A 13,262-nucleotide genomic window follows, 5' to 3' on the forward strand; every position below is an offset into this window, starting at 1 on the left:
GCATTAGAGTAAAAGTTTAATAAACACGAGTTACCGTTAATATTATGTTTTATTAACACTTTAATAATGAACGGTGTCATTCCAAGAATAATTCATTGCTTTATTGTTGTGGAGGCGAGATAGGACTCTTGAGCAGCAGTCCGAGGGAACGCCGCGCATTAGAGAAACACACACAGAGCTACGCTCCCAGGGTCACGTGGCTCGTGGCCGCGCCCCTCTCCAGTGAGTCCGTAGCCGCTGCCGCAGCAGCACTTGGTGCGCGTGCGCGGAGGCCTGCGCGCTCTGCGGCGCGGTCCGCGGTGCAGGCGGCTCCGGAGGAGAGGGGGTGGCGGATGGCTCTGCGGGACCCGGCGGTCTTCGGGCCCGGTTCCCGCGGGTCGTTGGACGAGGCCGGGGCCGAGGGGCGCGAGGCGGCGGCCCTTGCGCCGGCGGGAGTCACTCTGGAGGACGATGAGGAGGACGATGGCCGCCGGGGCCTGCTGCGCTGGGACGGCTTCTCGGCCTGGCTACACTGCGTGTGTGTGGTGGGCTTCGACCTGGAGCTGGGCCAGGCGGTGGAGGTGAGGCCGAGCCGCACCCTGTCTCCACCCGTGGGCGGCCGGGTCCTGGCAGCCGCGCATCCGGGCGTGGCTCGCAGCCCCTGCACGGCCCAGCTGGGCGGCGCTCCTCTGGCCCTTCGGTGGGAGGATCGTGGGATGCGGCTAGGGGTGAAAAGTTTTTGTAGGCCCCTCCTAAATACTTGTTGATGTTCCTCTTTTTTTAAAAAAAATAAAAAAATAAAAAGGCGCAATAACTGAAGGGTAGCGGCCCTCAGAAAAGGCTGCAGCAGACAGGATGTTTGCTTGGGACTTTGGAGAAAGGAACAATACCTCCGACATACGGCGAATTGAGAGTAGCCAAAGGTGCACGTCCGAACGTGTTGGCTCACAGATTGTATTGCCAACTGCGCTAACTCATAGATCATTCCACTAAGTCCAAGCCAAAACGCTTATCTCAGCATGCATTTTCTCCTTTTCCTCTCTTTGTTCCCCATTTCTGGGCGGCGTGCCTTTCGGCTCCAAGTCCCTCCCTGCCATTACAAGTAGAATCCAAGACCTTCTCAATACTAGGCAAGCTTTCTACTTGAGAGCTGTACCCTCATCCCCCGCTGTTTCTTAACACTGATTCTGTAACAGCTGCGTGAAACCTAATGCCACCGGGTAAATCATTGCCTTGTAAATATGCCAGTTAGCCCGTCTTTATAGCATCTTACCTAAAGGCCGTCAAAGCTCATTTTTGGCATCGTTTAGCATCCTTTTTTTTTTTTTTTTTTTTTTGTAGCATAAGAGATTTGTCTTATTTATCCAAGGGGGAAGTGATTAGAACGACATATGTTCTGAAGGTTTTGGTTGCTATGGTTCTTTTGGTGTCAGTGAAAGGTTTCTAATCTCATTCTAACTTTGGTGGTCTAAAGTGACCAAGAAAATTGTCCAGGAAGGTTGTTCCAAATGAGAAATTACTGCTTTTGTGGTCCACCCGTCTCTTTGTCTTTTGTGTCATACACAGCTCATTTAAATAGTTTTCATTAAGATCTAGGCACTATGTAAGCTAGTGGACATAAAAATAAAAGGATGTTAAAACTTGTATATATAGATTGAGGCAGTAAGGTACGGATACAAGAATTAATCTCGGTAGTCAGCAGGGTCAAATTTACCGCCTGACACATACTCAGTAAGTATTGGTGGTAGGTGCGGTTAGTACACAGAGCAATTCTGTATTTTATTTCTGGCAGGAATAGCAATCTCCACAGTCTGAAGACAATTACTTTCTAAGATTTGTTTATATAATGTATATGAATATTTCGCTTGTCTTTATGTACAAAACATTTGTGTCCTGTGCTTGCGGAGACTGGGAAGAGGGGGTCAGATGCTCTGAATCTGTAGTTACAGTCTGTTCTGGCCATGTAGGTGCTGGGAACCGAACTCTTAACAGCTGAGCCATCTCTCCAGCCCCTGGAGACATTATCTTATGCTAGTTATTTAACGATAAACTGAAAGTATATGTGTAGCAGAATAAAAATCAGAAAGCAGAAGCTGTTGTATTTGCTTGCATTAAAAAAAAAAAAAAAAAAAGGCTCGAGAGATGGCTCAGAGGTTAAGAGCACTGCATACTCTTCCAAAGGTCCTGAGTTCAATTCCCAGCAACCACATGGTGGCTCACAGCCATCTATAATAACATCTGGAGCCCTCTACAGGTGTGTAGGTGTGTACATGCCGGCAGAACACTGTATACATAATAAATACATCTTTTTAAAAAAGGTTTATATATATGTGGGTGTTTTGCTTGCATGTGTGTCTCTGCATTGCGCTCATGTCTGGTGCGCTGGGAGGTCAGAGGAGGGCACCAGGCCCTCTGGGCAGGAGTTACAAATGATTGTGAGCTGTTGCGGAAGTGAGGTCCTCTGCAAAAGCAGCAAGTGTTCTTACCCACTGAGCCATCTCTCTAGTCCCACTGATTGGTTTTTGTAATCTCATTATTTGGGACATTTCTTTTAAACGAGTATTTTTTTTTTTCCTCAAGTGCAATATTTTAACAGAGTTGGGGTGCTGAAAATATGAATCACTGAAGGGCACATACTATTTTTTTCCCCACTTCCTCAACTTTCAAAACAAAAAGTTTCAACAGTATGAATACCCTGGGGAAATGAATAAGACAAAATTCTGTTTATAGTAAAATAGAACTATTTGCACTAATCTATGGATCCTCTGTTACATTTCGTGTCCAGATTAAGGATCACTGCTTTTTGAAAGCAACGATAAAATTCCTTCATGAAGGATCCAAAGAAAGACAAACACAGTAAGATATAAAGTGATTTTTGTTTTGCTCTGAGACCAGATCTCACTCTGACCCTGGAATACATGTAGCCCAGGCTGGCCTTGAATTCACAGTGGTATTCCTGTCTCAGTCTATATGGCTCACCCCTTACCTCCGCACCTCTCCACTTCCCAGTGCTGGCATTAGCTAGTGGTTATATGTTTGGGACAAAGCAAGTTTGTCTTGCTTATCTTAAAAAAATGTATTACAGTTATCTATGTGTATGTTTGTGCATGTACATGTGCACGTGTGCACATGCCTGTGCACACAGTAGAGTATAGGCACAGAACAAGAGTTGGTTCTTTCCTTTCACCATGTGGGTCTGGTGAGTCAAACTCAGGTCCTCAGCCTTGGCAGCAGCAAATCCTTTCCCCTAAACAGCTGAGCCATCTCTCTGGCCCTTGGCTTTCATTCTTTGAGTTAGGATCTTCCTGTGTCAACTGAGCTGGCTTCAGACTCAAGAGATCGATCTATTTCAGCCTCCCAAGTATGCCACCATACCCGGCCTTTTGTTTATCTGAAGGAGAAATGAAGAGTATTTTGCCTCTACTCTTTCAAAAATGAACACAAAGCAGTAACTAATATAAGAAAATAGTTGAAGACGTATTTTGCCTATATATTGTATAAGCTGCCCCTATGTTGGAAATGGACAGGAGTAGTAGTATGGGATTAGACAAGTAGACTTGTGTTGGAGGTGACAGATAAAGAGGCCCCCGCCCTTTATCAGGGAGGCTCAGAAGGAAGATTAGGGATAGCAGTCAGACAATTTAGGAGAGTGAAATCCTGGAGCCCACCAGGGCTATCCGTCTCAGAGTCAGGGGTGAGAGACTGGTAGCTCTTCTGCTATGCCAAAAAGGCTGTACATATGTTTCTTTTTGTTTTGTTTTGTTGTTTTTCTAGACAAGGTTTCTCTGTGTAGCCTTGGATGTCCTGGGACTCACTCTGTAGACCAGGCTGGCCTCAAACTCAGAGATCCGCCTTCTGCCCCCAGAGTGCTGGAATTAAAGGTGTGCACCACCAGGCTATATTATTTGTTTCTTAAAAATGCAGAATTTGAGCTGGGCATGGTGGCGCATGCCTTTAATCCCAGCACTCAGGAGGCAGAGAGGCAGGCAGATCACAGTGAGTTTGAGGCCAGCCTGATCTACAAAGTGAGTCCAGGACAGCCAAGGCTATACAGAGAAACCCTGTCTCGACCCGCCCCCGCCCCCATCCCTCACACCCCACCCCGCCAAAATGCAGACTCTGCAGGGCATGGTGGCACACGCCTTTAGTCCTAGCACTTGGGAGGCAGAGGCAAGCAGATTGCTGTGAGTTCGAGGCCAGCCTGGTCTACAAAGTAAATCCAGGACAGCAGGGTGATAAACAGAATCAACAGAGAGCCGTGTGACAAAAGATGAGATGAGGTTCATAACTCCAGTCAGAATGAGAGCCAAGTGAATAATCTGAAGAGAAAAGTTGAAGCCATGCAGGGACATGAGCCTTAAAAAACAAAAGAAACAAAAACAGAATGCAGCATTAGAGTCACTTTAAATCTCCCAAAGAGCCAACTTGGAGTAACAATTAGGAACTTAGTCTATGCAGGGTGTGGTGCTGCAGACCTGTAAGCCTAGCACTTCAGAGGCAGAAGGGTAGCCATGGCCAGCCTGTCCTACAGGTGAGTTCCAAGTCAGCTAAGGCTATACTAGGACATCCTGTCCCCCAAACAGGTGGTCACAACAAAAGCACATATAAGTTTGAGCCATGCATTGCTTTTATTTGTGGGAGAACATTAGTCCTTATGCTATTGCTTTGTGAGGCAAATTAGTGTTAGAAAAGCATTTAGGAAGTTGGAGAGATGGCTCAGAGTTTAAGAGCACTGACTGACCTTCCAGAGGTCCTGAGTTCAATTCCAGAAAGCACATGGTGGCTCACAAATATCTATAATGTGATCTAATGCCCTCTTCTGGCCTGCAGGTAGACATGCAGGCAAGAGCAATGTATACATAATAAATAAATCTTAAAAAAAAAAAGAAAAGCATTTAGAATGGTATTTGAGCTGGGCATGCTGGTGCTCGCATTTAAATCTCAGCACTTGGGAGGCAAAGGCAGATGGACAGCCAAGCTTACACAGAGGAACCCTGTCTCAAAAAACCAAAAATGGGGCTGGAGAGATGGCTCAGTGATTAAGAGCACTGTCTGTTCTTCCAGAGGTTCTGAGTTCAATTCCCAGCAACCACATAGTGGCTCACAACCACCTATACTGGAATCTGATGCTCTCCTCTGGCATGCAGGTGTACATGCAGATAGAGCACTCATACATAAAATAAATATATCTTGAAAAAAAGGTATTTGAGATTTAACAATGTTTTGGGTGGCCTTGATTTTCTAGAAATCTTTTCAGTTTTTTAAAATAAGAACACTGAACATAACCAACTTATCCCAAATCATAAAGTTTAGTAAACTAGAGCCAGGCATGGTGGTGCATGCCTTTAATCCCAGCACTGGGGAGGCAGAGACAGTCAGATTGCTGTGAGTTCGAGGCTGGCCTGGTCCACAAAACAAGTCCAGGACAGCCAAGGCTACACAGAGAAACACTGTCTTGAACCCCCCCCCCCAAATTTAGTAAACTAGGGTTTTGATTACTTCCGGCTTCAAAAGCTTGATTTTCTCATGATATGCAAGTTATTCTGAGTGAAAAATGAAGCTGCTCAGAGAAGACTGAAGTAATGCAGCCGTGAGAAGTACCAGCAATAACTAAGTTACTGGAAATGACAGTTTGCATTCCCCAAAGTGTCTCCCTTTACAGTGTAATACTGAGTAAAACATGCTGGACACTTCTAATCTGAAATCTAAATGCTTTTTCAAAAAATTAAAACAAAAAAAAGTAGAATGAATTTTAGGACTTTAGGTCTTTAGATATTTGATCAGTTTATAAGAGTCATTAAGTAATAGAGGATGAATTTTGAGGGCAGTGCTATTAAAATTTTACTGGTTTCTATCATAATAGGAACATTGAGGCTGTTTGGAGAGGCTGTAATAGTTGGCTTGTTTATTGCCCATTGTGTGCAAAGAACTCTATTAGTATGCTTTCTGTAAGATAGCAGAATACTGGACACTGGTGATATAACAAGGAAAGAAGTTTATTTAGCTCACCATCTTAGTGGTCCAGTAGATTAGCAGTGACATCAGCCATCGAGAGCCTGGCTCTATGACACTAGGGGGTGGCATTACAGTGAGAACATAAAAAAGGGGAACCACATGGAGAGACAGAAAACAAGAGATAATGGAGGAAGGTTCCTTTATAAAAATTTTTAAAAGTAACAGCCCTCAAATAAGAACTAATCTCCTTGAGGCCATCATTAGTCCTTTCTAGGCCACTAGCTCAGCACTGCATGGGGGACCACGCTTCCTACATAGGAGCTATATGTGGACACATACAGACCATATGCAAACAGAAGATTCAGATTCTATCAGGTACTTTTGTAATTTTAATTTTTAAAATTATTTTTAATATTTTAATTATGTATATGTATGTGGGTATATGCGTATGAGTGCAAGTGCCCTCAGAGGGTTAAGGCATTACAGTTATATGTGATTGTGAGACACCTGACATGGATGCTGAAAATCAAATGTGGGTCCTCTAGAACAGCAGCCAGTTCTCCTAACCCCTGCTCCCTGCTTAGGTATCCTTTTTTTTTTTTTAAGTCAGGGTTTCTCTGTGTAGCCTTAGGGATTTAGAGTTCAAGATTATCTTCAGCTACCTACTGGGGTTGAGGTCAGCTTGGGCTACGTGAGGCCTATATTAAAACACACACACACACACACACACACACACACACACACACCCCAAAAACAAAAACGAAAAAACTTAAAACTTGAAATTTTTATCTCACATAATAAAAATTATATGAATATTCATTTAGGTTAAAGATACATGAGCAGCTAGCTGGGCAGAGTGGTGTATTCCTTTAGTCCTAATCGCCCACAGAGGCAGGCAGATGTCAGTGAGTTCAAGAGCAGCCCAGTCTACATAGAGAGTTTCCAGCCAGCTAGTACCGCACAGAGAAACTCTATCTCAAAACAAACAAACAAAATACGTGAATAATTTTTCTTTGAGAGGAAAATGCTTAATGGCGGATATACGTGAAGAGGGAAAGTCTTGAGGTCACTGGGAGAAAGGCTTTACTTTCCACCTTATGAGTTTAAGGTGAATTATTAGCTATGCCCAGGCATAGGCTGTTGGGGGTTTTACTTGTTTTAGCTCAGATATTTGCGTATTGTAAGATGTACCCATTTCATCATGTTTTCCTGAATCACACCTAGCGCCACTGATCTAGCTGTAGAACGTTTTGATCACTTCCAAAAGAAAACCAGTGCCCCCAACAGCCCTTTCTCCCGGCCTTTGGTAGCCCAAAGTCTATGTTCAATTACGGACTTGCTTCTTGTGTACATTTCACATGACTGAAATCATACATGTGGCTGGGCGTGGTGGTACACGTCTTTAATCCCAGCACTCAGGAGGCAGAGGATCTTTGTGAGTTCGAAACCAGTCTGGTATACAAAGTGTGTCCAGGACAGCCAGAACTACAAGAGAAACCCTGTCTTGAAAAAAGCCAAACCTGGGCTGGAGAGATGGCTTAGTGGTTAAGAGTGCTGACTGCTCTTCCAGAGGTCATGAATTCAAGTCCCAGCAACCACATGGTGGTTCACAACCATCTATAATGTGATCTCATGCCCTCTTCTGGCCTGTAGGTGTACATATTTAATAAATAAATCTTTTAAAAGAAAAAGGAAAAGGAAAAACCCGCCCCCCCAAAAAATTTATTCATGTGGCTCTTTCTGTCTGTTTTCACTTAGCATGTTTTCAGGTTTCATCTTTCAGGTGTGTCTAGCCTTTTTATATTGCAATACAACATTGTTTTCTACAAAGGTCATGCTTGAGAACTGTGGGACCAAGTTACAGTTGTATTTCAAAATGTTTTAAGTAATTTTATCATTTGTGTTGGGGTGTATTCATGACTCTCCTGGGGTAAGACATGCAGCTTGAGGTTGGACACATTTCCTTTTATGGCTGAGTTTGATATTACTAGGGTTGAACCTAGAATGTTCCACATGATAGCATGATAGACAAGACCACTTACTTAGTTATCGCTCCAGTCCTGTTGTGATATGTGATACCACCAGTAACTTGTGTTCTTAATTCTCTCTCTTCAGAGACCACAGTCTTCAGACTGAAGGTGGTGGGCAGGGTCACATCACATACATCTACTTTTGTAGAGATGGTTTATCTAAAACACTTCTTGGCTCGGGATGTAATATATATTATACCCACCCACACACATGCTCTGTGTAGGGACAGTATTAAATAAAATGAGACAGTTCATATAGATGGATGTATATGTATTTTTTCTAAGAAATACTTTTTCTATTATCACACTAGGTCCTTAATTACTTTTGTCATGTAGTCACACCTCCTTTATTTCTTGTAACTCAGAAGAATCTAATATAGTTAAGAGGACCTGCGATGCTCTCCTGTACTTTAATTTTTCAATTCTTATTTATTTGTGTGTGCAGTGTGTGTGTGTGTGTGTGTGTGTGTAAGAAATAAACATTGAAAGAACAGTCCCATAAGACTAATTGTAGAATTCTTGAAAATAAGTTGTTAAAGGCCACTATTGCCAACACAATTGAGTCCAGCAAAATTCAGATGAATTTAGCTGCAATCAGACATTATTTGTTTTTTTAAGACAGCTTCACTATGTTGTTCAGGTTGGCTTGGAACCTACTAAGTCCAGGCTGACCTTAAAATCTTTTTTCCTAGGCTTTTCAAGTACTTAAATTACAGGCACATATTAATTCCCCAGCTTGTAATGAGATTTACATAAACCATGACTTAAATAGAACATAGTTGTAATGGATTTTAAAAGTTATTTCTGCTTTAAAAATTGCAAGTAAAGGCCGGCCGTAGTGGCACATGCCTTTAATCCCAGCACTAGGGAGGCAGAGGCAGGCAGATCGCTGTGAGTTCGAGGCCAGCCTGGTCTACAAAGGGAGTCCAGGACAGTCAGGGCTACACAGAGAAACTCTGTCTCGAAAAAACCAACCAACCAAACGGACAAAAAAACCAAACAAAACAAACAAAAAACCCCCACAAAAACAACCCCTCCCCCCAAAAAAATTGCAAGTAAAATAATGTCAATATGAAGAAAAGGAGATGTGGACAACTTCTGGTTGGGTAGGACTAATCTGAGGGTGTGTCCTTTGATGGTGCAGAGCTGTGTTATGTTTTTAAGTTGCTGCTCTGGACTAGAGAATGCTCTAAGTGTAACGACAGTGTGGTAATAAAGTGAAGCATTCCCATTTAGAGAAAAATTAACCATGAGTTTTGTTTTTGTTATTAAAAGTAACAAAAACTTCACCCAAGCTGGCATAAGAAAATACAATTTTGTTGGCTTGTTTATACTGGCCTCGACTAATTGCAGGCACACACTGTTCCTCTCACTATACCACCAGCCCTCTTTTCTTTTTATTTTGAGACATGTCTCACTCAACTGCCCAGGCTGACCTTGAGCTCTCTCTGTAGTCAGGGCTGGTCCTCCCTTAGCTTCTCAAGTAGTTCTGAGTATAGACCTGTGCCACCAGACGGAGGTGAGAAAACAATTTATCGATGATGCTATTTCAGAATTCATGACTAAGTGTGTCCAAAACACAGTTAGGTTTATTAGTTATGCAGTGCCGTAAGGATGGGGGTTTTGCCACCCTTCTCTTTCCCTGTAGATTGATTGCAATAATATAAAACAGGAACAACAGGCCAAAAGTTTATACAGTAAAGTATCACATTATCAATGGGAAATAGTTAAAAAATGTATTTACGTACTTTCTTACTTATTTTGAAGCTAAGCATAGAACCCAAGGCCGTCTACATGCTGGCAAACACTCGAAATACGGAGCTGTGCCCCAGCTGCAGGGGGAAAGTTTGGTTGGAAGCAAAGAATATTGAAACATTTGAAAACAAGATCTGACCCAGAGCTAAATAAGAAAAAAAGAATCCTAGTTGGTGCAGGAGAGCTGGCCCCACCCTTCTTAAGCCACAGTGGGCCCTCCTCAGGTGATGGCTTCTGTTGGGTTGCAGGCGGAGAATGGCTCACCCTCTCTTGGTGGGGCTGGCCACTGGGAATTTAGCAAAGCTCCATTGAGTATATGGACTTGGGCTTTGGGGGGCGCAGTGGGAGGTCTTTGGGGAGAGGAGATGAACATGGGAAAACTGGAAGTGAGCAGGATTGAGGTGCATAATATATTCCCAAACAATCAATAAAGGTAATAAAAAGAATCCTGTTAGATTGGGGAAAAAAAAAAAAAAAAAAAAAAAAAAGAAAGAAAGAAAGAAAAAAAGAAAGAGAAAAAAACTCCTAAAAAAAAAAAATAGAAGAAATAAAGTGCTAAAAATTGAAGACATTTCCCAACTTCCAATGATTTATGGTTATATTGTACTGTTAATGCTTTTCTTTAACAGAACTCTTCTTCCCACTTAGCGCTTGTATTCATGCTACTTTTTTTTTTTTTTTTTTTGAGACAGGGTCTCAAGTGTCTCAAGATAGCTTTCAACTCTTGCTACCAAAGAAGATCTTGACCTTGAACTTCTGATCTGATCCTCTTGTCTTTGTGTCTAGAATTCTGGGATTATAGGCATGTGCCACCATGCCAAGTTTATGTGGCTTTGGGGATCAAACCCAGGGTTCCATTCATAAGGTCTGTGGTCACTGCATGTACTAAACCAGGAAAAGGCATATGATTATTTAAGGGAATGGGGTATTGTGCTTAGAATAGGCTCTGTGGTAGAGATTTTAAAAATTTTTGGTAATTTTTTCCTCAAGGAATTTTCTTGATCCAGCTTTGCAGGTAGCTGTGACTACAGATGACACCACAGCACCAACTGTGATATCTTAAAAACTTTTGTCCACAGCCAATTAGAATTTTAGAAGTACCCATTATATGCTAACATAATTTAATCTTTTTCTTCCAGGTAATTTATCCTCAGCATTCCAAACTTACTGATAAAGAAGTAAGTAAATACATTTCTCTGTATAGTCTACAGTTATATTTTGCTTGTTTTAATTTGGTGTGTGTATGCCAGCATTGATGGTTCTAATTTTCTTTTTCAGAAAACAAATATTTGCTATTTGTCTTTTCCAGACTCAAATTCAGGTAATTATTTATCATATGATGTTTCTCTGGATTCTTGTATGAATCTCTTGAATCTAATGTGGGTTATAGTCTTCACATGACAAGTAACAAATATGACATGTTAAAATATACACTCAGTTTTAGGTCAACACATCATTGATTCTTGAGTTTGTATTTAATGATGCCTAGTCCTGTCTTTGATTTCAGTTTGTTCAGCTCTTAAGGTAACTGTTACAGTGTGATGAGTTAAAACATACTAAGAAGCTGGGGGTGGTGGTGCACGCCTTTAATCCCAGCACTTGGGAGATAGAGGCAGGCAGATGGCTATAAGTTCGAGGCCAGCCTAGTCCACAAAGTGAGTCTGGGACAGCCAAGGCTACACAGAGAAACCCTGTCTCAAAAGGCCAAAACCAAACAAATAAATAAATAAACATACAAAGAACAATAAATTCTTAAAGACCAAGATAGCATATAGTATATAGTTTATTTTCAGTTCAGAACTTAGAAATTTGCCTGGAATTGTGCAAAAGCAGTATGAATTTTTTTTTTTTTTTAAATTATGTGTGTATATCAGAATGTGTGTTTTTGCACATGGGTGTAGTGCTGTCAGAGGCCAGAGGAGGTCAGCAGATCCCCTGAAGCTGCTGTTAGAGGCAGTTGAAGAGCCACTTCGGTTCTCTGGAAGAGCAGCAGGCTCTTTTAGCCACTGACGATCTCTCTAAAAAAAATTTACAAACCAGAAGGAAGATGGTAGTAAAATACTACCATCAATTCTTTGCAGTTGTTTATATGAGGTACTGTGTCATGTAAAGCTCTTGAAATACTGCTTAGTTTAAAGCACAATGCTTGTTGTTACACTTGCTTTCCCTGGTTCCTATGAACTGTGCTTGTGTGGTCCCAACCATTGACATCTCTCAGGCTACCCCTGTGTTTTACTTTCCAAACAGTGTCATAGACTTACAGTGACCAGAACTCAACCCCTCAGGCCACACAGAGCCCTTAAAGCAGAGTTACTCCATCTTCTTTCTCTTTGTGCTTATGTCTAATGTCCTGACAATCTGATTTGGGAGATTGAACAGATTATTATTAATTTTTCTTTCAGTATGGCTTGCAGATTTTTTTCTCTCCCCTGTATATGTAGAGTTCGGCTTTGGTGAAATATGTGAAAGAAAATTAGTTTCTGCCTAAATTAGATATTGCTCTTGATCAAGTCTAGTAGGTCTCACCAGGCATGGTGGGACATGCCTTTAATCCCAGCCCTCAGGAGTCAGAGGCAGGCAGTTCACTGTGAGTTCGAGGCCAGCCTGGTCTACAAAGTGAGTCTAGGACAGTCAAGGGTACACAGAGAAACCCTGTCTCAAAAAACCAAAAAACAAACAAACAAAAAGTCTAGTAGGTTTCCTGTTCTCATCTGATCTGGTTAGAACCTTTAGGGTTTTTTTTTTGTCAATAATGATACCATGACAGGTTGTTTGATTCTCTCCTTATTTCACCTTAACACTTTCCTTATCAACTCTGCATATACAGCGCTGAATACAGTGAGTGCTGGTTTGGATTTCCAGCACTCAAAGTAAGCTAAAATGTGGCGCTTGTAGGGTGAATTGGCTTTCTGTGATTGGAATACCAGTTGACTGTGTAATACCCTACTGGTCTGTAACTGGCTGTCATAGGTCTGTCTGTCTGTCTGTCTCTCTCTCTCTCTCTCTCTCTCTCTCTCTCTCTGTATGTGCTTGTGTGTGTGTGTAATGTGTAGTTGCACATGCCATGGTGGGCATGGTCAGTGGGCAGCTTCATAGAATTGATTCCTTCTACCATGTAAGTGGGTTCCATAGGTCAATCTCAGGTTTCCTGGCTTGTGTAGCAATTGCCTTTACTCCCTGAGCAATTTTTCCTGGCCCCAGATTCATTACCTCTTGCTAGACATGGCATTGACTCAAATCAGTATAAGCAAACTTGGCTAAATAATCCTTAACTCCTATAGTTTTCCATATTTATGCTTACCTTCCCACAGTTTACTAATTCTAGAAGGCTAAGCTTCTGCTTCTGCAGTTTACCTCTGTTAAAATTGTCAGTTCCCAGATCTAACTCCCTTTGGATATTAATTTTTTCTGTAAAGTTTTCAGAAACATACAAAGTAAGTCTTTTCTATTGCCCCTGCCCCCAGTTTTTCCAGACAGTTTCTCTGTGTAACCACCTTAGCTGCTCTGGAACTCACTGTGTAGACCAGGCTGGCCTCAAACTAC

The 13,262-nt window shown here is 42.1% G+C and overlaps 1 protein-coding gene across 1 annotated transcript in view; it reads left to right on the plus strand.

Moving 5' to 3' along the window:
• Positions 1-258: 258 nt before the first annotated feature.
• Positions 259-13,262, plus strand: part of Dennd6a (DENN domain containing 6A) — a 54,362-nt gene continuing 41,358 nt past the window's right edge. The window contains exons 1-3 of the mRNA XM_051140550.1: positions 259-560; positions 10,859-10,897; positions 10,998-11,040. Of these exons, the coding sequence (XP_050996507.1) occupies positions 333-560; positions 10,859-10,897; positions 10,998-11,040 (310 nt within the window). The 5' untranslated portion in view covers positions 259-332. The remainder of the gene's footprint in view (positions 561-10,858; positions 10,898-10,997; positions 11,041-13,262) is intronic.

Source organism: Acomys russatus, chromosome 3 (genome assembly GCF_903995435.1).
Source record: "Acomys russatus chromosome 3, mAcoRus1.1, whole genome shotgun sequence".
NCBI lineage: Eukaryota > Metazoa > Chordata > Mammalia > Rodentia > Muridae > Acomys > Acomys russatus.